The sequence below is a fragment of the Passer montanus genome, unplaced genomic scaffold (genome assembly GCF_014805655.1).
Source record: "Passer montanus isolate IOZ18808 unplaced genomic scaffold, ASM1480565v1 scaffold40, whole genome shotgun sequence".
NCBI classification, from domain to species: Eukaryota; Metazoa; Chordata; class Aves; order Passeriformes; family Passeridae; genus Passer; species Passer montanus.
Genome location: NW_024368819.1, coordinates 5,585,710 through 5,609,190, shown reverse-complemented (window position 1 = coordinate 5,609,190; position 23,481 = coordinate 5,585,710). Strand labels below are relative to the sequence as shown.

The 23,481-nt window shown below is 41.6% G+C and overlaps 1 protein-coding gene across 2 annotated transcripts in view; it reads right to left on the bottom strand.

Annotated features, from left to right (window-relative positions):
* The window catches only part of AGPAT4 (1-acylglycerol-3-phosphate O-acyltransferase 4), a 72,744-nt gene extending 71,850 nt beyond the window's left edge, over positions 1-894 (bottom strand). The window contains exon 1 of one of the 2 annotated variants that reach the window (XM_039719021.1): positions 174-894. In XM_039719021.1, coding sequence (XP_039574955.1) covers positions 174-360 — 187 coding nt within the window. In that variant the 5' untranslated portion in view covers positions 361-894. The remainder of the gene's footprint in view (positions 1-173) is intronic. The other variant, XM_039719019.1, reaches the window with a different exon arrangement.
* Positions 895-23,481: the final 22,587 nt, after the last annotated feature.

Genomic DNA, 23,481 nt, shown 5'->3' with positions numbered 1-23,481 from the left:
CGCGCAGCCCACCGCCCGCCTCTCCCGCACGCCCCGCCGGCGGCTGCCGGTCCCTCGCCTCGCCGCCACAGCGAGGGCGGCAGCGCCAGGGAGGGGCTGGCTCGGGGCTGGTCTGCCCGCCCGGGGCAGCGCGCCGGGCGGAGAAGGGAGGGCGCCAGCGGCAGAGCACGTACCTGGCGCCGGCGGGCCTGGGCACGCGTGCCGCGCTGGAGCGACGGGAGCGGGCGGCGGCCGAGCCGCACCGGCTGCCACTACTTTGCACGCGGCGGGCGGCTCGGGCGGGGCCGGCAGGCTCCACCCGCCGGGCGGCTCCACTCCGGGAACAGGGCCCCCCTCGCCTTCCCTTCCCGCCGTCAGCATGTCACTTCCTCCGGGGGCGGTGGGAAGGGGACCCCTCCCCGCTCCGGCCTCGCCCGCCCTTCGGGGCGCCGCCGGAGCGGAGAAGGAGAGCTCCCGGTGCCGCGCCGCGGCTGAGGAAGGGCCGCGGGCTCCGGGGAGGGAAAGCAGCGGGAAGCAGCGGCCCGGGGGAAGGGGCGCGGCGTTCCGCCTGTCCCCTCAGCGTGTCCGGCGCTGATCGGAGCTGGCTGCTCGTCATCCCTCACCGCGGCAAACGCGGGGCGATGCTCACCTGTGACTGTCTGACCCTTCAAGTAGAAACCGGGCAACAGAAAGCTACTGCACGGCCTGGATGCTGTGGAAAAAGATAAATGCCGTGGCAGCCATCCAAGCACCGAGTACCCTGACACACAATATTCACTTTATATGACAGCGCAAACACTGGCTGCCAGGCTCTGATTGCGGGGTGTGGAGCAGCTGCCATGAATAGGGAACAGCAGGAACTGAGTCTATTATAAACACCCAAAGCATTGGAAGGTGGTGGTGACTGGGATGACACATCGCTGGGACAGCACTGTCAGCTGCTGGGTGTCTGCTTATGGCAGGGCTGGAGGGCTCCCGAGGCTGGGGGCTGGCAGATGCTGAGCTGGATAGAGCAAAGCCCTGTTCCAGTCCCGGTCCATAGCAGCCACGTAGAATCCCTGTTTATCTTCAATGTAAGATGAATGCAAGTTAAACACTTGTCATGGTTTAAGTCCAGTCAGCAACTACTGGCTAGGCATCAGTCGGTGTCTGCTGAGCACTCTACTGTACATCACTTGTTTTATTTCTCTCTCTCTTTTCATTGCATTTATATTTCATTGTTGCAGTTATCATTAGTGCTATTGCTCTTAGGGAGCAGCAATAGCCAGGCTGCTGCTCAGGGGAGGAAAAGCCTGGAGCTGAGGGTAGCCACGCCACAGGCAGTGTACTCACTGGCCAGAGCACTTGGCCACAATACCTGAGCAGCGTGCAGCTGCTCTGACAGTCCTAGACAAGGTGAAGCAACGAAACAGGTCTGAAGATTGTACAAAGAGCAGCAGAAGATAAGGCCGCAGCTGGAAACAGAGCTACAGTAGGGTCAGGAAACAAGGCAGGAGACCAAATAAAGCACATATGTATCTACTGGAAAGCTCTGACAGGGACTAAAGGCTCAGAGCTGGGCTTAAATGTAGCTCTGGGCCATGGGCTGTGCGTGTGGGTCCCACGTGAAGCTGGTCAGGGCCATCAAGATGTAAGTGCACCATCAGTGCCCTGACAGGTTCCTGCTGATGGGGTGTGTTGAGTGTACTGTTCAGGAGGTCAAGATTTAGTCACCTTCGTCCCGTTTGGTCATGGAGGAGTTGAATCTGGCTTACTGACCGCTGGTCTAGCTGCTGAACTGCTATGTGGTAAAGGGAGAGATTGGTAAAGGGAGTTCCTCCAGCCGTATTTTAAAAGTCTGACCCTGTGTCTGCATTTTGAAAAAGGGCTAATTCCAGGAAGAGGGGAAAAATTTAAAATCAGTGAATGAGGCGGTTAATTCTGTAGAATGGCTAGGTTTGTAACACAGCCATGTCCAAAGCATCCCTGACCACCTACCTGAAGCAGCTTTGTGAACTACACCTACAGATTCTTGGGATATTACTCCAAGGTATCTTACTCAGCATCTAGGTAATATCCTGAGAGCCAAGACTCCAAAAATCAGGCACTCTGATGCTGAGTGTGATAGTTTCTCAACATATTTTACTTTGTTTTCCTTGAAACCAAACTCTCTGCAGCTGGCTATGTGTATGTTCTGATTTTCTGTGAAGCCATAATAAGAATCTGTCTTCTTGCTTTTCTTTAGTGTTAAGCTGCAGCTGAATGTAATAGGCTTTATGGACGCTTTACACCTGAGAAAACTTTACACTGGGGAGGCAAATTCTCATTTTGATACAGTACATCTATTTTTCAAAAGACTAACCAGGAATATATGAATAATAAACCTCTCATATTTAAGTTGGGGATTAAAAGGTAAGTCTTGTGAAGCTGTTAGATACCATGGTAATGACTAAGACTGAAAAGCACATAGGAAAAAATACTTCTGAGCTAAGAGTAGGCCTTGTGATGTTCTCACTGAGTATTTTCTAGGTGGTGGAACAAGGAGAATAAAAAGGAATCTGATTCTCTTTTTGTAAGCTCTGCCCTCCAGAGCACTGAATGGAGTATGTCTCAGTTTTGGCATTCTTTGTACTGAGTGCTTGGTTTGCACCCTCAGTGCAGTTTTGTTCCTTGTTTTTAGTGGGCATGCAAATACTTTATTTGCATTGGGCAAGACTGAAGAGTTTAATCAGGAACTTACGCCAGGCAATGATGCCTCCCAGCTATCCATCGCTGTGTGATTTTCAGTGAGTTTCCCTGTAAGAAATAAACATAACAAAAATGTGATAACAACAACAATAACAAACCAAAACCACAAAAACAAACCCCAAACAACCCTCATCCCCTCCAGTCCCACTGGGCAAAGTGTGCACTCCAGTTGGTGAGGAAGCCAGGTATCTGTCATTGCTGAAGCAAAATTCATGCTTGCTGGTTCTCACAGCTGGACCCCAACCCTGCTCACCACATGCACTTTTAAATGATTTGTGAATTTGACTGCAGAACTTTTATTGCAAGCAAAAGCTTGTCTGTCCTGGAAAGTTCTGCAGTGCTACTTATGCCAGCCTAGAGAAATGAGGCAGCACCCCTGCTTTTGATGCTGCCAGACTGATAGGTGGATACTAACATGGGATATACTGGCATACACTGCCATGAGCAGCTGGACTCAAGAGGTCCAGTTTGCTCTCGCTGCATGTCTTATGGTTAGAATCTCCAATATCTAATAAGGTGTGGGTTATAAAAGGCTTGTTTCTTTCATTTAAAAGCATTCATAATGGTCCTCTTCTGTGTAGACTGAGTGTAATAAAGGCTGAACTGCACGCTGCCCCTTATGCCAGCAATAACAGGAAGTCTTTCCTGTACTTGGCTTATCCGTCTTTATGAAAACTGTGGGAAAGTAATTGTGTCTGAGATCTCTGCTGCTTTTTGGGGATTGATTACAATCAGCTAACAAGGTCAGGGAGGAATTATACTAAGGATTGATGTGCATAGTATGACTGCACAATCCTTTCCCACTAGGAAACCACAAGAAAATATCTATACATAGGTTAATATAGGCTGACAGTTTATTGAAGTATGGAAACCAAAACTGATGCAATGCACTATAGTAATGCTAAAAGTTGTAATGCGGATGCAGGTGTACCAGTTTAAATAGGCCAGTGGGGGAGTGGTGTTGAAAATCACACCCAGTCCCTGTGTAATTAATTTTTCTGGGCAAGCTTTTCTAGTGTGGACTAACCCCAACTGTGACACCTGCCATCTTCTCCTCTACCTCAGCTATACAGTGAATCCACTGGTTTCATACAGAAACTCCCACTTCCCTTCAAAGAAGCCACACAGTGCTCACGAATGGAAGCATGCTGTTAAAATTAAACCCTGTGGCTACAGTTAATTTTAGAAGAGACTCATTCTTTAACTGAATAGGCATTAGCAAAAGAGCTGTGTGAGACAAGTTACAGGAATTTAAGCTCCAGGCTGTCCAATTTGACCCTTTACAAAGTCTAGTCTGTACAAAAAGAATACTGAGTGAGATGCCAAAACCTGTTTCTTTGAACATGTTTATTCTTTCAGCATGCTTTATTTTCTGCAACAAGTGTATGATTACTAATCAGTTATGTAAATTCTTTACACTTTTTAAAGAATACAATTCCTTAGTAAATACCAAGGATCCTACCATACAAAATGTTTCCCAAATTACTCTTTTCAGAATTACACCAAATATTTTCATATCTGCTGACATCCACAAAATAAATACTCCTTACACATTGTAAATATTATTTCTGTAGCTGTTTTAAGTATTCAACTTGAGTCTGCCTATGAGGAGAACAGGATCCTTTGTTTCTCTTTATACATGTATCTGCTACAAATGTCACAGATTTGTTTTTCTTGTTTTCTTAAAACTTGATTAAAGTGAAGAGTTCTGCATGGACCACTTTGGGCTGAAACTTCATGATTCAGATGATTAGCTTTAGATATACCTACATGTACAGGTGACAGAGCAGATGTTCTAGACACACGTGGACATGCATGCATGCACACACATACAAACACCTACCCCATGACAGGAGGAAATCTTGCAGCTCTGATTAAGTGTAGTTCAGAGTGTGACAAAATGGTGAGGGCTTCAGTGGCACCTTGGAAATGCAAAGATGCAACATCTGTTACTGGCATGGTCATGAGTGCACATGGGTGGAATTCCTCTCAGATCGTAGAGGGAAGATCTCTTTGGAACTGCAAAGGTAAGGGTTGTTTAGAGGGTACTCAGGAAACTGCAGAAAAGCTCAGATAAGGAACTGTAGAAGAAAAATCTTGGTCTGAACACTTGGAAGCTGGAGTAGCACAGACCCTGTAAAAAGAAATGCTGTTTATGCATAACTGTTTACATCAAGGAAGCACAGCACATTGTCTGCTCTCCAGCTCTTCAAGGGCAATACCTAATTTGCATATTTTGTCTCTGTAGTTACAGAGACATTTACAGTCAAAAACAAATCACACAATTATTCTTGTTGCTTGCATATGTTCATTTCCTCACCTAGAAGAGGAAATAACTACTTCAGTATGATGAGAACAAGGCTGCTATATGCCACAGTAGTGTGTAGAGATGAGCTATGTGAGCCTGCCATTTTGAGCTTTGTACAAATTTACATAAAATGGCAATCCCTGCAATAAGTGGGGTCTTCTTGATCTAGCTTGTAATTAATTCTGCAGCACTGTCTTCACCTTGTGAATGGCTGTATCCTTACCCCACCCATAAAAGACAGACTCTTTAAGCCACACTTTTCATTCATCTTCATTCTGCCAGGTAACAACTCTAGTTCTGTTGTCAAATTTACATTGAAGTTAGTGTTTGATTATTTGTTCAATCACACAGAATTGGAAAGGTCATTTAAAAAACCTTGAAGAAGAGCCAGGAAAAAGACTCACACTTTCTCACTGAAGAACACATTGCCTGCTGCATGTGCTCTCACCAACCCCACACCACACTGTCCATACTGGAAATACAAGACAGGACTCAACTCTTGTTTTACCAGCTGTAGCTGTCTCATCCCATGTTCTCCTAAATGCTATTTTTGTAAAGACAGCTTTATCTGAAGGGATAAAAGAGCTATTTTGCAAGAAGGGTCTACTTTTCAAGAAAATTGTGGGATAAACCATGGTTTGAGTGCTAGGAAATAATCGCTAAGCAACAGTCTTTATATAGGTTCTTCATATGGATAATAGATATAATTTTTTCAATTTCTGTGTAGTCTTATGTATTTGAAGAGCAGATTTGAGCCAATTTTTAATCTTTATACTTTAGTAGAGCCCACTAATGATTCATAAAGGTCCTACACTTTAGAGACATTGTGTGAAGTATGGTTATTGGTCACAGAAGGGTTAAATTTAGTAGTACACCTTATAGACTAATCCGCTGTGTCAGCAAATTCGACTCCTCAAAAATTGAGCTAAGTGACATTCTCTGCTGTTGCTTTCTTTCTCATAATGAGCCACTGGTTGATGGAATAGATTTTTAAATAAAAAAGGCATTAGCTAAAAGCTAATTGGGTAAAAGCTGGATACTTGCAGTTTTTGTAAATGTCTGTTACACACATTGTGGAATGAAAAAATTCGAAACATCATTTTTCGTACTAAATTGCAGAAAGAGATTGCATGATACTTGATAACAGGAAATACAAACCGCATTAGCAGCTTAGAGAAAATGAGTAAAAGAGCCAGGTAAGATCTTGCGCTGGTTTTGTCTTGGGCTGTCAAATATTTGTGATGTGAAAAACACAATTGAAAAAATATAGTACACTACAGACTGCTTTATCCCACTAAATGGAGCAAATATGTGTTCTGTGAAAAGAGTACAAGACATTGTATTTCCTTTAATTTCTTCCTGTTGACTTTTCTTCCCCACTGAAGTGATGGTTTAGGGAACCTATGTATTTCCAGTGTCCCAAGAGGTCTTAGCTCTTAATTTTCTATAATTTGGCCTGATCTTACTCCCAGTGGCATTTCCTTGATTGCAGTAGATGCAGTTTCAGAACTGGCTCCTGAATAAGGATAGTGTATTAAGAAAATTACTAACTTCCAGAGAAAAGGAAAATAGTTCCTGAATCTAAAACTCTTGAGTATGGAAACCTTAGAACAGAAGTGTTTGTACATAAAATAGTTGAAAATCTCTGGCTTCTACTAATCATTAACTGTGAATACTGATCACAGTGTATTTTACACGTTTGGTTCCAGTTCTATATCATGTCGTGCTATCCTGCAGCCTGTTCATGGGGCAACATTTAAAAGGATTTGCCAGGGATCTAAGAAAGGCATGTCATACATTTTGGTAGGAGCAAACTAGGTAATACTGTCCCACCAGTTCAGAGGCTCTCTAGAACCATTATCAGACACAAAAGAACAGGCCATTTCTGTAAGAGCTTGCTTTTGCCTCCAGCTGCTCTCATGTGATGTCTGTGTTCTTGTCCATCTCAGTCCTAAGTGTGGGTGGCTTCCAGCACAAATCGCAGCAGCCCCCAGGAGTGTTTCAGTGTAAGGGCCCTGGTTCTCTGTGTATGCTAGAAATCAGCTTTTCGATCATTTTGGTTTGAGTTGGAAGGGATCTTAAAAATCCAACCCCCCTGCCATGGGCAGGGATGCCTTCCACTAGACATGGTTGCTCAAAGCCCCGTACAGTCTGGCCTTGAACATCTCCAGGGATGAGGCATCCACAGATTCTCTGGGAAACCTCTGCCAGTGCCTCACCAGCCTCTGAGTAAAGAGCTTCTTCCTGATATCTAATCTAAATCTACCCTCTTTCAGCTTAAGGCCATTCCCTCTTGTTTAATCACTACATGCCTTGGAAAAAGCCCCTCCACAGTTTTTTTGTATGCCCCTTTCAGATACTGAAAGACCACAAAGAGGTGTCCCTGGAGCCTTCTCTTTTCCAGGCTGAACAAGCACAACTTTCTTGGCCTGACTCCACAGGAGAGGTGCTGCAGCCCCCTGATCATTTTTTTGGCCCTCCTCTGGACTGGCTCCAGGAAGTTCACATCATCCCTATGCTGGGGGTTCCAGAGCTGGATGCTGCACTCTGTGTGGGGTCTCATAGAAATGGAGTAGAGGAGGAGAATTACTTCCTTTGACCTGCTGGCCATGCTGCTTTGGATGCAGCCCAGGGTCCATCTTTGCTTCACGGCACAAGCTTCCCCATGGCATCTTTTTCTCTTGTGTTCTTTGATTCTGTGAAAAGCAAGCTGAAGCTAGGGGATAGTTAGGGGTATGAATGACAACAGGCCATGGAGGTAGTCAGTAGTCTGAATCTGACAAAAGACAGTGGCAAATCAGTCTGTTTATTCAGGCAACTGCTTTGTAGTCAATTGAAACTGCATTGTGAATTTGAAATTGCAGTCCACTTCCTTTGGGAAAAAATACTGCAGTAGATAGTAGATAGCAAGCTCTTACAAACCACTGCCAGGCTGTTCTGAAACCAGTCCTCAGGTTCCTTGAGCATCACATTACTTGATGCTGGGTCCCTTGTCACCAATTTAATACATTCATCAAACCTGAGGCAAAGGCCTTGCTCTAAATACCTCTCCTACAGGAAATTGTGCTAAGTGACCTTGTGGCTAAATGCCCAGATAGCTCAGCCAGAAATTGGGTGGTACTCCCACTTGGCCCTGGAGGAGTGAACCTCCATGTGCTGGCCACCTAAACCTGGTACTAACATACTAAAGTGGTACTTTAGAACAGTTGAAGTGTGGCCTTATGACAGGGCTGCCTGCTTCACAAATCCCTCATGAAAAATTGCTGGATACAGTACATGGAATGGACTGTTTTCTGAGAAAGATTTACTTTACAGCTCAACATCAGAACTGCTTAACTAGGCATGTGTTTGTATTAGATGGTACAATGAAGTTTTACAGAAAATGCAGTAGGAAATGCAGAAGTACCAAAGCTGGGTACGGTACATGTCAGATCATTTATGTGTGATGCATTAAAAACTCATGGGGACAAAGGATCTGCGTTGCTGTTAAGGGGCACTTCTTGCTCTATGGAGAGTCCTCAGTGTCATCTTACTGTCATTTGTCACAGGAGTTCAGGTGCCCTGACCTCAAGCCATCAATGTTAACAAAAGAATGGCTCATTGTGCACACGCAGAGCCTGGTGAGCTCGTGTCCTCCTCAGCTCCTGAGCCGAGCCCCAGCTGTTTGGTGCAGGTTTAGCAGAGTGATTTGACACTATTTAATTTGCATGCTCACTTCTATGCTAGCAGTGTGTTATTAATCCTACAAACCACACTGATTTATATTTTTCCCAACATGAATAACATAGCCAATGTCATTTCCTACTCAACAACTGGCAGATGACTAAGAATCACCGGTCCAGGAAACTGAACTCTGGGATCTGTCAGTCAGTCACTTGGCAATTCAACCATAAAACATTCTACATAAGCACTCTATATCTACTGCTTTTTAAAAAATGTTTGAATCACAAGTGTCTTGAGTACTAACAATAAAAAAACAAAGCCTGCTGACTCCTAGGCTTGGTATCCATAATGGTAGCATGAATCAGAATTGGCTACACTAACTGCAGTAAATCGACAACACTGAGCAATCCCATTTCATTAATAAGAGCATCTCATCACCAGCTGCTCCTTTGAGACAAATGGCTGCATTTGGCTTCCTAAACATTGCTTTCTCTTGCCACCCCCAGGGACTAGTAGCATTTGAGACATCAGTGACCTCATAGTCTGAGTTTTTTGTACACTGGAGATGTCTCTTCTATCCTGATGTCTGATTTTCCTGTTCACAAGGGGAATCACCAAGAGTGAAATAAAATAAAATAAAATAATAAAATAAAATAAAATAAAATAAATAAATTATGGTTTTTCCCAACACAGATAGAATGCCAGACTCCATGGCCGAAAAATCTCTACCTCATACTAGCACTTTACCAAGACCTACATCAGGGAGTGTGATATCACCCTGACAACTGTTTTAGAAGTCTGGTGCCAGAGGGACAACTTACTACTTGGCAGGTATGAAACACTTTTTCCTCTCTCATTTCAAATACCTTATTTAGGTAAAGAATTTAACCCTGAAACCAAATCCCATGCAATGGCACTTGCCAAATAATTGCAATCCTAAGTGGACCTTCCCTCCTGCATTGCTTTGTGCCTCAGAGTCTTTTCCCAAATCCACTTGACATTATTAAAGCTTCTACAAAGGCAAGGGGTTTTGCCAGTCCTCAATTTAGTGCAGTGTAAGGATATTACAGTTGGTGTTACATCCACTTACCAAGACAAGTGGACTTTCAAACAACAATTCCCTACACATGCAGGAGTCTCCATCACGTGATAAAACAAGTGATATCTGCACAACATGGTGAGAACATGGTGAGGACTTCTGCATGGAGTAGGCTTCATTCAGCAGCCAAAAGAGATTCCTGGGCTTCTGTGCTGAATCCCTGTGTATCACAGATGAAGGGGTCCAGTTCCTTTTATAACATTTTGTGGACTTTGCCACTGAGTTTCAGCTCTTCTGTAAATGGAACAGGACCTTCTGAGAATATGATGTGTCTCTGAGAGTAACTTACCCTCTGACTGTGTCTGTTACTACAGCAGAGCTCACAGAAGTGAGGTGGGAGGGAGGAAATACCAGCCACCTGGCACATGACACCTTAAGGGTATGACCAGTCTTCTCCTAAACACTGGACAATATGAAGTACAATAAGGCTTTGTAAGAACTGCTTAAATATTGCTAATAATATTTCACAGTGAAATGGAGGCAACAAGTGACAGGGTTCAGCAGCAGAAGTTGTTTAATTCTGTGGATCAACTATTTTATTCTTTGGAACCTAAAACCTATTTCTGAATCAGGAAATGGAGGCAAAGAAATAGACAAGATGCATCTTCCCACAATAAAGTAGTTTTTGAAAGCCTTAGCCAATTTTTTTTACTTAAAAGCAATTCAAGTTTGTTTCACTTTACTTTCCTGTATCCTAAAATTATGCCTAGAAGCCGGTTATTAAGACTGCATTTTTGGAAGGAGAATCATCAGTATTTTAAAGTACTTTAAAATAATTTAAAGAAAATTACCTTATATTGGATGCAAATGGAAGCCAGCACAGAAATGGCAGAGGGAGTGGGTTACCAAAGAGCAAATTCTTAGGAGGGAAAACACAGTAAGGTAAAACTTTCCTGAATTCAGATATCAAGCCGCCATGATTACCTTGCACTCCTGTGTGTGGCATTCAAGCTGATAAAAATAGAGTTATTAAGAAGATTCCTGAGTGTTTGTGGAACACTTGATTGCATCATCTTAATTAGGCAAGAGCAGAATTCCTTAATGTTGTGTTCTTCTCACTCCCTAGGTGACTGCAAATCACTTTGGGGAAGGTTGTGGCTGCTCTCTTTGGGGTGACTTGGGGCAGGTGGGAATGGGATGGACCTGCAGCTCTGGAGGGAGGAAGCTATGGACTGCCCTGACATGTATTTAGTCAATGAAGAATGTAGGAGTTTTGCCTTCTGATGGCTAAATATTTATCAGGCCGTGAACTATAAACAGGTGTAGCTATTTAATTTATGTCAGCCTGGTGTAGCACTGTGAATTTCTGTGGCACTAGGTGCTGGCTTACACTAGAGGAGACTGTTGCCCTTGATCTGTGCTTTGCCAACACAGCTGAGGGGCTTTTGAGCAGACAGCCTCTGGGAAATTTCACAGGGGCACTTTCAGATGTTATTGGTCTCCTGTCTGTCTTTTCTACCCTTTTAGGTTATTGATCCTGTGGAAGACAAAGGAACAACATGTGACTGTGTCATAACTGTCCTAAGGCATAGGCCAAATTTTCAAGAAAATCACCCCTGAAGGTGAAGTGCTCACTGCTCACCACTCATTGGGAAAAGGCAAGTAACAGAAGAAGGGCAGGGCACTCAAGACAGGCACAGGAGAGTCTTCAGCACTTCAGCAAAATTCTTCAGAGGACATTTGCCAAGGTCCTTGCTGATATTGGATCTATGCAGAGAGGTATAGAAGATACAGTGACTGGCTTCCCACAGATAGCTCTCCCAAGGAGACAGGAGAAGGCACAGATGTGCAACAGATCTTGAAATGATTCCGAGTAGTAAAATGTGACCACAGCATGAGATTTCAAGCTCTGTAGAACTAATAAGTGTTTTAATGCAGTGTTTCAGTTTTGATTTATATGTGTGCTACACACACACACATAAACAGCTAAATGGATGCTGCAAAGTCAGCCACTCAAAGATGGAAACACCAGAATTCAAGTGACCTTTGCAAATTTGCTGCCTCCTCTGTGGGTTTTCACATTACGTAGGTTTCAGTTCACATGACTGCCCAGTCCTTTTTCCACAGGCTCTGTCACAAATTCAGAACAAAGACCAAACAAGCCTAATTTAATGAGGAGTTATTTAAAACTGTTTTATCATCCCTGTTCAATGTTTGTGGCAGCAACACTAGCTAGTATTTATGGTGTGCTGTTTAAACCCTCATGGGCATTTTTAAGAATACTGTCATAGCGTTCAAGTCTATTTTCACAAATTGTCTGTGAATTGAAGCCAGAGGCATGAGCCTGATCCTGCCATTGTTACCCCAAGTGATGAGTAACTTCCTTCGTGATTACTGGTGCTGCTCTTCAGAAAAAGGAAAGAGAATTCAGGTCTGATTTACAGCTGTTGTTTTGTGCTGCTTCTAAATGTCTCCCTCCTGGCACCAAAAGGGTATGTGGCAACATGACAGTCATCATCTGGGATGAGTTAGGTTCTCACCAGAGATATTGAATGAACTTAATATCAAAAGCAAAGAGGGGGAATCAGGATTGTCATGACAGAGGGGTGTGTCACTAAGTCCAGATATTGTTCTGCAAGTGCAGTTTTTCCATTAGCTTTTTTACAGTGCCCAGTCACATAAGTCCTAATGTGCAGTTCCTTTTAGTTGTAACACTTGGCCCTCCTGGCTGGTAGAGACTGAAGTATGCAGAGACAGCCTGAACAGCAGCAGAGGAAAAAGATGATAAAATTGTTTTATCATTCTACTTAACAGCTTCCTCTGTACTATAGAGGCAATTTGATAACCCAGCCATTTGTGTGTTCAGGGTCAAAACATTGTCCCTTAGCTGCCAGCGTAATTAATGAAAATTACAGTGTTGGGATCTAAGATTTTAATGGCAAAAGGAAAAAGCATGCCTAATACTTTCCTTTATAGCAAAGCTCTTCCAAATGTGTACGATCCTAGACAATTTTCAGCTTCCAAACTGAAATTTCCTACCACTGCTCACTCTTCAAGCAATTCTTAGTGAAACAAAAAGATTGTTGCTTTGTTTATCTAGGGTGATAAGAAGCTAAAACTGAGGCAAAAGCATTTCCTGAGGTTGGGTTTTTTTTTGTTGTTGTGGTTTTTTTTTTCTTATTGAATGAGAAATATTGAATAATATTCTGAGCAACTGTTCATCCTCAGCAATTTACTAAAGAAGGAACTATTTTGTAACAGAATAATTCTGCCAGAGGTTTCTGCAAGTACACATTCATGCATTTTGCTCAAGACCAGGCAAGTCATCAGATGTGGGTAGAATGCAGATTCCAGTGTTCTTGCTTTTCTGTGTTAGTTGACGTGTCTATAACAACATTCATTGCTGATGCAAGACATCAACATTTTTTATTCCAAGAATGAAACCTGACTGAAGTGTTGCTCCTGTATTTATGGTAGTTCAGCACATTTTTGGTACCACCACTTAGGAAGTTTGCAAATCAAGATTTTCAATGTCCGTAACAAATGGGAAAAGTTGTTAATAAAAAGCTTATTTTTTCCTTTCTCATTAAAGCAGGACATGATCGAACTGCACAGAATCTATAGCTACATAAAAAGATTTTAATATTATTATATTTGCTGTCAGAGTATGGAAGTCTTAAGAGTCTCCAGAAACAATAAACTCTATTTTGGAGAAATGGTTTTTGACAAGCCATTGCTGTCTGCAGGGCAGTGGCTTCAGGTGCACTGAACTCACTAACCTGGTGGTACTGCCATTTGTTAAAATGTTATATGTGTTTTTGAATAATTTCCTGACCAGTGAAGTGGTTTTGTTTTTTTTCAGGAAAAAAACAAAAAAAATCTGTAAAAGAGCTTTGGAGGTTTTTTAAAATTTGTTTCTACATAAAGAAATGAGAACTTTACCCATGCTATAGAGTAGCTATACCTCCTTAATATTCTTCTCAATGTCTATAGAATGCAATTTATTTTGGCCCTATTCTGTGGTATAAGAGAGAATTCTGGGGAAAATGCTTAAAAGTGCATAAATGACAGAAAAGGCAAAATACTATTTTAACTTAAGGTTTCTTCAGTACTGCAATAAAGTCTGGCAAAAGTTCTTTCAAAATGTCTCTCATTTAAATTTTTTAAAAGTTATTATCTAGCAATAGTTTATATTCTGCCAATCACCATACTACAATGACTTCAATAAAAATGAAGCAAAACACACTTTTAAAAATCCCCTGTGAGATGTTAAACTAAATAGGACAATACAAAGATGTGTTTATGTGGCAGTATTTCAAACACTGGCACTTATTGATAAAAAGCCATTATAATCCCCTCTGGAAACTCTTCCTATTCCCTCCTTGCTGATAAATGGGCCCAGCCTGGAATCTGGCAGACTGAAGAACAAGATCACTGAAAGCCACCTTTATGTTTTTCCTGCTCTCATCTTTCCCCTGGGTGTTATATTCTTTGAAGCTGCACAAAGTGATAAAGTTGCTTCTACAATCCCTGTTTCACTGGGCTACTGGCACTACAGAAAGCAGTTTGACTGTAGTCAGCTGTCACTCAGATGTCCTGCCTGGTGAGCTGGGAGGTGCACTGCCTTTGTCCAGAAGATCTTTACAGAGTAGCCAAAAGCAGGGAGGCTGCTGCTGGTGTCATCCCACAACTCAAGATATTTAATGGAGATACCAGAGTTAAGGAGCGTGGTTGAGCCAAACTTCATCTGTAGTCAAGAGAGAGGCAGGCAGACACTTGGTGAAAATTAATCAGATAATTTATATAATTTTCATCACTGATGTGTTTTAATTAATGCCAGCCTTACTCTCCCCATGAGTCAGTTGAAACATCACTCAATAACACCACAGAAAAGGCCCAGCTTTTGGGTTGAATCCAACAAACTTCTTCATCCTTCCTGTACAGCCCCAAAAGAGGGGGTGGAGTGGGTATGTCTTAATTCATTTACCAGAACCACCTATCCAAAGTTTTGCAACAATTTTCCCCTTAAATTAATGGTGAACTTCTGATCTCAGTTTGAAGCAGAAATTAGGACTGGACTGGGAATGCTTAATGCTTTGTGTTGCCATCATTTAATGATAAAATGAGGGTTTTTAGCCTCCTCAGCTTCATCTCTCTGATTCTATGCCAGACTGAGCCCCAGTAACTCAGTGAGAATTCATGTAGCTATGTGGGGTTTGGCCTGCCTTCCTTGCTGTCTCCATCTGTCTGTCTGTGATGCTGTCTGTCAGTCCTCCCACGGAGGTTTTTCAAAGTTAGCCAATTTTTGCTAAGTAATTTATAAAAGTAGCCTGCCAGTCAAGAATAGAAAACCTGTTACTGCTTGCACTGAGAAAAAAACAGCCCTTAATCCTTAGTTCAAGCCATGTTTGGCTCCCAGCATTAGGGACCCAAGGCAGGAGAGATGTGTGGTGCCATGACCCCAGGTGTAGCAGCATCCTGCACTGGCTGGTAAAGCAAGCTCCTTGCACTGGGTCTGGCTGGTACAGACCTGATTCTCCTCCTAGCAGTTGGATTGCTGCTGGGTTTCGGATTTGTGACTAAAACTGTTGATAACATGCAAGTGTTTTATCTGATGCTGAGCAGTGCTTGAATAGCATCAAGGCTCTCTGTTTGTCCCACCCTGGTACTTCATTGACTAGGCTGGGGCTGAGCATGAGGCTGGGAGGAGACACAGCTGGGGCAGCTGAGCTGAATTGACCAAGGCAATATTCCAAGCTGTATAACATCATGCCCTTCAATAAAACCCAGAATGCTGTCTTTCTAAAGCAGCCACTGCTCAGAGACTGCCTGGGCATCCATCTGCTTGTGGGAGGTGGTGAGTGATTGCTTTTGTATCACTATTGTTATTTTTTCATACCTTTAGTTATTAAACTGTCCTTACCTTGACTCATGAGGTTTCCTTGCTTTTGCTCTGCCTACTCTCTCCACTATCCTGCTGGATGTGGGAGTGAGTGAGCATCTGAATGGGTACTTAGTTGCTGGGCAGTGTCAACCCACTACATTAATCTACATCTACGTGAGTTCTACCAGTAGCAGCAGAGATGAACCTTCAGGATAAAAAGCTGAAAGACATTTGGCAAACAATTGAATAACTTGCTACACTGGAGGTATTCAAGCCCAGATGCATTGAATATAGCAGATTTACAGTACTTTAAAGTAGTAAATGCTTGTGTAGTACATGAAAATAACATTTGGAATACAAACACACATTGGGTGATTATCAAAGGGTGTTTCTGTACTTGCTCACTTTGCAATAACTTGCCTATATCCTGAGATGCACAGCAGCAGCCATCTAGAACTATATAAATGCAGAAACTGAGGAAAAGAAAGGCATAAAGAAAGTGTAGATGCCTCATAAACCAGAAGCACATCACTTGGAAACAAGGTGAAGAAGGTTTTGGGTGGAGTAGGATGATTATGAATTGCCAGCATGATGTCTCAGTGAACAAAATGTTATGATCTGGCATGTGTCAGGAGTGGTTCCACTAGAGAAATGGAGGCATGAATGCCACAGAAGGTGGTGGTGCAACCACACCTGAATCTTATGTCAAAGTCCATCACTCATGCTTGGTTCTAGGATGTTTACAAAAAACATCTATTCAAGCTTTTAAGCTTGGCCTATTAAGCCTAATAAAATAAGTGAGGTGGAAATATGATTGCTGTCTATTCCACCCAATCGGGGAACAAAGGGAATAGGAAACATTAACAGAAAACAAAAAAAAATTAAACTTACCAATGATATTGCTATACATAATTATAAGGTGTCTATTAATACCTTGGTGTGAAAAGGTTGCTCATTACTAGCAGCTGGGGTCACGTTGCAGAATTGCTTTGCCATGAAAGCAAATGGGACTTAAAAACCGCATGCCATGGTGCTCTGAAATTCATGGAAATACTTGCATAATCGTAGGTACTTGCCCATGATAGCAGGTGGACACAACAAACCAATAAGACATTTATACTCCTGAGATCTTAATAGCTTGAAAGGGAAAGAAATTAGGAGATGTTAAATATCAGGAAAATCTCCTGGTATGGAGATCTCTCTGGCAATGACTAGCAAAGGAAGCTGCTGGATCTGAGACAACAACGGCATTAATAGGAGACATTTCTGGATCTCTCTTTCTTCTTTCAGGCAATTAAATAATTCATTGAATACTTCACAAAGATGGACTTTTCATTTGGGAGAAGGTGAACACAGTGCTGTAGGAACATATATGAAAGGACCTTGTAAGATCATCTTATTTGTGAAGGCTTAACTGCTTGTAAAAAAAATTCTCTCTTCCATAATAGAGTGAAGGCAGTAAAAACCATTATTTCTTTAGGCCAAGCAGTGGTACATAATAATAAGTATCCATCATTTATCTGAGACTTGCTAAAGTTTTGCTAAAGCCTTTTATAATCTAATACAAATGTCTAAATAAACACAACTAGCGAAATACTCTGGCATTTATACTGTTTGCTAGAAACATAATAGGAAAGTGACACTGGGTACACTCACTACAAAGGGCTGTGGATCCTGGACTTCTTTGTTGTTTGAAGAAGCAAATGTATTGATGTAGTTTCTCAGGGCTAGATTTTTCCATCGTGCACAGCATTCAGAATCAGAGAAAATGTTTCAGCTGTTCTCTTTTTTGTATATGAACTACCTTTGCTTAGACACTCAAAGGAGGTTGTTTTTTTTTAAAGTACATGTGATTGTGACCTTTGACTACCTGGCCTTTTTTGGGAGCCCAAGTGGGAGCTGAGCAATTAAAAATATCAAGTATGGCAGCAATCTATGCCCCAGCTCACCTAGATGATGACACTGTTGATGTGTAAGCTGCCCCAGCCATCACCCATTGCAGAGGTCTTTTGGAAGGAGTCCTTCATGAGGAGGGAAGGGGCTTCTGAGTTTTCTAGACTAGCAAAAGCCTTAAAAAATACTCCAATATAATGGCATAAGTACATATGTACATTTGCTGATCTACAGCTGATTTTCTATAGTGCACTTGTCTACCAAGCCTAGTGTCAGGTAGGTCTGCGGCACAGTTGTACTGGAACAGCTAAAAAAGTAGCCTTTCTGTTGTGTAGACTTCACTTTATATTTTTATTTGTTCAGTTCTACCCCAGAGCTCACACAATAAAGAGGACTAAAAATGAAATGCCACTGATAGTTTTTAATTTGTGCACAGTAAATGTCACTGAGAAGAGATCACTACTTCAGGAGAAGATATTCTACCATGCAGGAGCTTATTGCTCACATTGGTTTGAAGCCCTTGTTTGCTTTCTGTAAAATCCAACAGAATGAGGCAACAGAAATAGTCTTTATCATTGTACTTTTGAAATAAAGTAAGGACCCGAGTGACTGCCACTCAGTTAATTAGCACCTTAGTATTTGCTAAGCAATTCTGAGTAATATTTTGGTAAAATGTTAGATTCAGTTACATCACCACTTAAACTTAGAAACTTGAATCAAAACTGATTTCAGCTTCATTAAGTGACTGAGTTTAGCATAAATACCACAGTCATTCTGGCCTTTGAGAAACACCTAAAAACAAACAAAAAAGCAAACCTGGCATTTGTTGTTTCACTGAGTACTTGGAAAATGTCAGTGTAGCTTAGTGTGCTAGCTTGTTTTTTTCTGTTTTTAAACTCCATCAGCTGTGAAACACATGGACTTCAGCTTTTCATTAAAAAAAATTCAAACCCTTTGATCACATTGTGATCTCTTTACTTTGGAAAAGCACAGTGCAGAGCTTTCCAGGTTTAGCTTCTAGGCATAAACAAACTCAAGTTGGCTGAACCTATTCAGGAGCATTTAGCATCCATTCCAAGAAAAACATTATATTGGCCCCAACAGAAATGTCTGAATACTATTTCATTGTATTGACTGCTCCTTTCCCTTTTAGCATTATCTTTTGAGTATTACTTAAGGCCATCATTGCTTTTGGCCTGGTAACCAGCAGCTGAAGTTGGCAGGCTGTCAGGATTAGTGTTTACGAGGCAGACAATACAATCATGTACCAAGTAAGAATGTGTATACAGTGTGTTGCTTCAGATGTACTTAACTAAAGGTTTTTAAAAGCAGTATGACATCACTGCTTGATGGATTTTAGTTTGGACCAAAATGAGGCGGAGAGAATATGAGGTGGGCATGAATATGTATTTTAGATTAAATATTTAATTAACAAACAGACAAAATGAAACTGGGACATCAAGTTCTCCCAGAGATCTCCTATGCACTGCTAAAATGCCAAAGTAAGTAGTGTTTTCAAAGTCTAAATTAGTCTTCCCCCAGTGAAGCCAGCAGTAAAATTCCCAGTGGTTGCAAAGGATGTCAGGTTAGATCATCGTTCTTTAGGCCACTGAAAATCCTATTTAAAAAAAAAATTATTTATTTGTGTCCCTAACATCACACTGGTGTTCTCTAGACCTTAAACTTCAAATTGCTTCCTGTGTTCCTAAGCCTGTGTCAGCACACAGGTGGCCTCTACTTTGGTGCAGCCAGATTTTCCCAGCTGTGAGGAAAGGGATGGTGTGCATTAGAGCTGTTGTTTTGCCTGCACGTAGTCTGGCTGTCCTCTCTGGACTGAATTCCCTGACTGTAAAATGCAGATAATGGCACTTCCTTGCCTACATAGATTATGTGAATTCCTCAAGCTTTCCAGGGATAAAAGCCAGAAAGTAATGTAACAGGTGATGTCTTGCTGCATATTTTATCTACTGGCATAGAACCATTACTCCATTATTCAGAAAAATGGGGTCAGAGACAAGAAAAATTAAAAGCAAAGAAAAAAGCACTATTAATAATAATGAAGAAAGATGAAATAGCATATGGCCTGATTTCTAAAAAAAGATATTCCTACAGATACACAAAGCACTACATTAAATATGATTCTCCATATGATTAAATGAGCTTCTCTCAACCTGCCTACCTTTCTGCTTCCTTAAAGCCACTGACATTTTTTCTGGCAGCACATAATTGCCCAGAGTATGAGAAGACACTATTGGCAGCACATACTCCAGTAGTGCTGAGACAATCAAGCCAACTGCTAGAGCATTAAACTGTCTGAAGGTGAGACACACTGGGCATCAGTAGGTGGCACACAAGGGGAGCCACATGGGCAAACACATAAAAACCATATACAAATAAACATAATGGGAATCAGTAGACAAACATGTTTGAAAAGAAGGGAGAGGTGCTTTTCTAAATTTGCTAATTAGAGGTAGAAATATTTCTTTAAAATCTGTAAATAAATCAGATGAAATGTAAAGCAGTATATTTGTCTCTTCTTGTTGAACCACTGTTAGTTCTGTGCTGTCAGATACATCTGGGTGAAGCTATTGAAGGACCATCAGAAACCACTGGACATGGAGTTTCCTTCTCCTGGAAACTTTCATCCGGTGTTGTCTTCTTCAGGCTTTTTAGTTGCTTAAGGAGGAACTAAAGGAAGAATGAGAATTTTGCAGCCTGGAAACAAAACCTACCTCTTAACAGCTACTGCAGCTCTCAATCTCTGTGTAGGGTTCCTCTCCATTAGCTATCACCATATGTCCTGTTTTCAGCTGGGATAATGGGATAATTTTTTTTTCCTAGCGGCTGGTACAGTGCTTGTGTTTGGATTTAATATGAGAATAACACACTGATATGTGTTTCAGTTGTTGCTAAATAATGCTTAAGTCAAGGACTGCTCAGATTCCCATGCTCTGCTAGTGAGGAGGTGCACACGAAGCTGGGAGGGAGCATGGTCAGGACAGCTTCCCTGGGCTGACCAAAGGGATATCCCACAGCACAGAGGGACATGGTCAGTATATAAACTAGGGGAGTCAGCTGAAAGGGGCTGATCACTGATCACTACTCAGGGCAGGGCTGGGCATCAGTCGGTAGATAGTGACCAATTATATTGGGCAGAACTTGTTCATCTTGGGTTTTATTCCTTTTTCTCTTTTGGTTATCTCCATCATTCTTACTATGATCCCATGATGATGATGATGATAAAGATGATGATGATATTTTACTTTATTTCAATTATTAAACTGTTCTTATCTCAACCCACAGGTTTTACCTTTTTCAGGATCTCCTCCCCATGCCAGAGCGAGGTTGGGGAGGCACGGTGCACGAGTGGCTGTGTGGCACTCAGTTTGCTGACTGGTTAAAGCATGACACCAGACTCGTCAAACACTGTATCAGACCAATTAGGTCAGCATGGGGCTAACAATCTTCAGAGTTGATTTTATGCTTTATCCTTCCAGGCTTGCTGCAAGTGTTTCTTCCTGAGCTTCCCGCACACGATGATTTACTTGTGTAATGGTTTGAGCAGCACAGTCAACATGAGGAACATAGCAGTGGTTGTTACTCAAAGGGCTGAATTTTCCCAGTCTTTCAGGCCAGCAGAGTCTCTTGGAATCCGGACTCTCACCTCCAAGTGCCTCATGTTTCCCTCCACAAATACCAATTTCACTCCAGCTTACATGATCAACAACATCTGCAGGCAAAAATTACCATACTGGTTGCAATAGAGATGGTACCTTACTGTTCATATGCACACAGCATTTTGCACTGATTGCTGTTCTTTCAGAGCTTCACTGGAAATTCCCATCAGCGGCATAATATTTCTTCTGGAGTGCTGAGTTTTTTCTTTAAAGTGTACCCTTTAAAATGAAATAATTTAGACTGTGTTTTGTGACAAGATAAGACAGACATATAAATGATATTTTAGTCAAAGTCACAGCTCCCGAAGTATTATTTACTTTAAACTTTGAGATATGCTTTTTCCTGAGGAACCCAATCTGTTATGTATTTTCTTCCTAATATACTTGGTATTTGTATTTCATTTCTAGCTGGAATTATATATTAGAGATTTTCATTGTAGATATAGAGCTGAATTATTATAATGATAATTATTATTGAATATTTAAGCATACATCCTGTACTTAATCCATTTAACCTGCACTAAAGGATCCCAGATTGCAGTACCAAGAACAAGTCTGTAATTGTTTTAATCTGAAAGATGAAGAAGGTTCAAGGTAAAGAGAACTCAATTAACAAAGCCAAACCTTGATGTGAAAAGGTACAGACTTCTTTGTTTTTTGCTTTATAGCTCTACAATAAATCACCTTCTTAGAACGTACAGTTCTATGTTAAACATGCAGTCATTGTTTCCAGAGTGTATTGCTAGGAGAGAACATAAACCCACAAACTCTTGAAAATTTTTTATCTGCTTAAGCCCTCATGTTGGTTACCTTCTTTCATGCTTGAGTCCTCTTTGTCTTCATTAACTCTCCACAGCTGCCCCAGGACAACTTCCAGAGATGTGCTGGCAGCCCTGAGGAAGTGTTGGCCAAGGCTGGCTTCATGAATGCCAGCAAACAATGCCAGTGTTCTAAGTTTTCAAAAAAGGAAGATTCCCCTCCTCATGCAGCAACCAAGCCAAGAGTGTGCAGGAGCACACAGAACGGGTCCTGTGCATCCTGTCTGGAGCTGTGCCTTGTCTCTGGCAGGGATGTTGGCATCACACCTCTAGCCATGAGCAATTGTACTAAAAACGCAGCAGGCTCCACCACGCACAGGCACAACAAGCTTCAGAAGCCACTGAACCAACCAGAGAGCTGAAGTTGGAGTGAGGTGAATTTCACTCTGATATTTCAGGGCTGAAATAAGAGGAGCAGTCTGAATAGACACGGAAAACTTGGTTTGTTGTGTTCTGTTTTGCGTCAAATTGCAAAATAAATTGGATTTTTTCAAGACATTTTAAATACTTTTTTTTTAAATGGCATTTTCCATGCAAAAAGAAGTTTACCAGCATAGGACATTTTAGGGTCAATTCACACATCTCTATAGGAATTCCAGCATTCTTGCAGTGTCAGCAGAGCATTAATCCTGAATTTTCATGCCCTTTTAATTGTGAAAACTGAGAATCTTAGAGTAAAGAGAAATCAGATTAACACCCCATACCATCTCAACGTTTGTGCATATATGCATGGAGACATATAGTATTAACACAGAGAAGATCAGGACATGTTCTGTTAAATTCCTCAGAATACACATTTGTTTTCAGCAGAGTGCAAAATCTGGACTCTGTGACACAACCTTGAGTCAGTGCTGGAACTCCTTTCTTTATTCTCCTTTCCTGCCCTTGCTTACGTCTCAGACGAATGCTCAGAATCCTGTTTTCTGACAAGTTCTTCCAAGAAAGAGGTGTTTCTATTCTAGCCTTATGACTCATGCCTGGAATGCCCTTCCCAGCCAGAAGGAAATGCAGGAGCTGCTCTGCAGTCCATTGACTTCAATGGACCCTGATCCAGGGGCATAAATCATGTTTCTATGTAACAATTTAAACATTAATATGTTAAGTCAGGCTCTAACTCAGTGAAACTGCCTTATAGTGAATAACTTCTTACTATATGAGAAAGACACAAAAAAAAAGGAGAGATTCAGACTTTGATTCTGAATGTTTTTGAATATGATGATGAATCAGTGATGAACTCCCATGTAACACATGATAAAAGTAAAATTAAGCATTGTTACTTTTCCGCTAGCCTGTTGGAAGCTAGCCATATAAATTACAAAATAGACTCTGATACAGCAAAAATCAAATAATGAGATAATCAGAGCTCACAGTAAAATACCCCTGTTGAGACAAAATACAGCATTTAAGTGCATTCCTGTACTTCAATGTAGCTTCTCCTGCATAAATTTTAGTTCAGCAGTGCCAAACAGGAAAATTACCTTTAGGAAATGTCC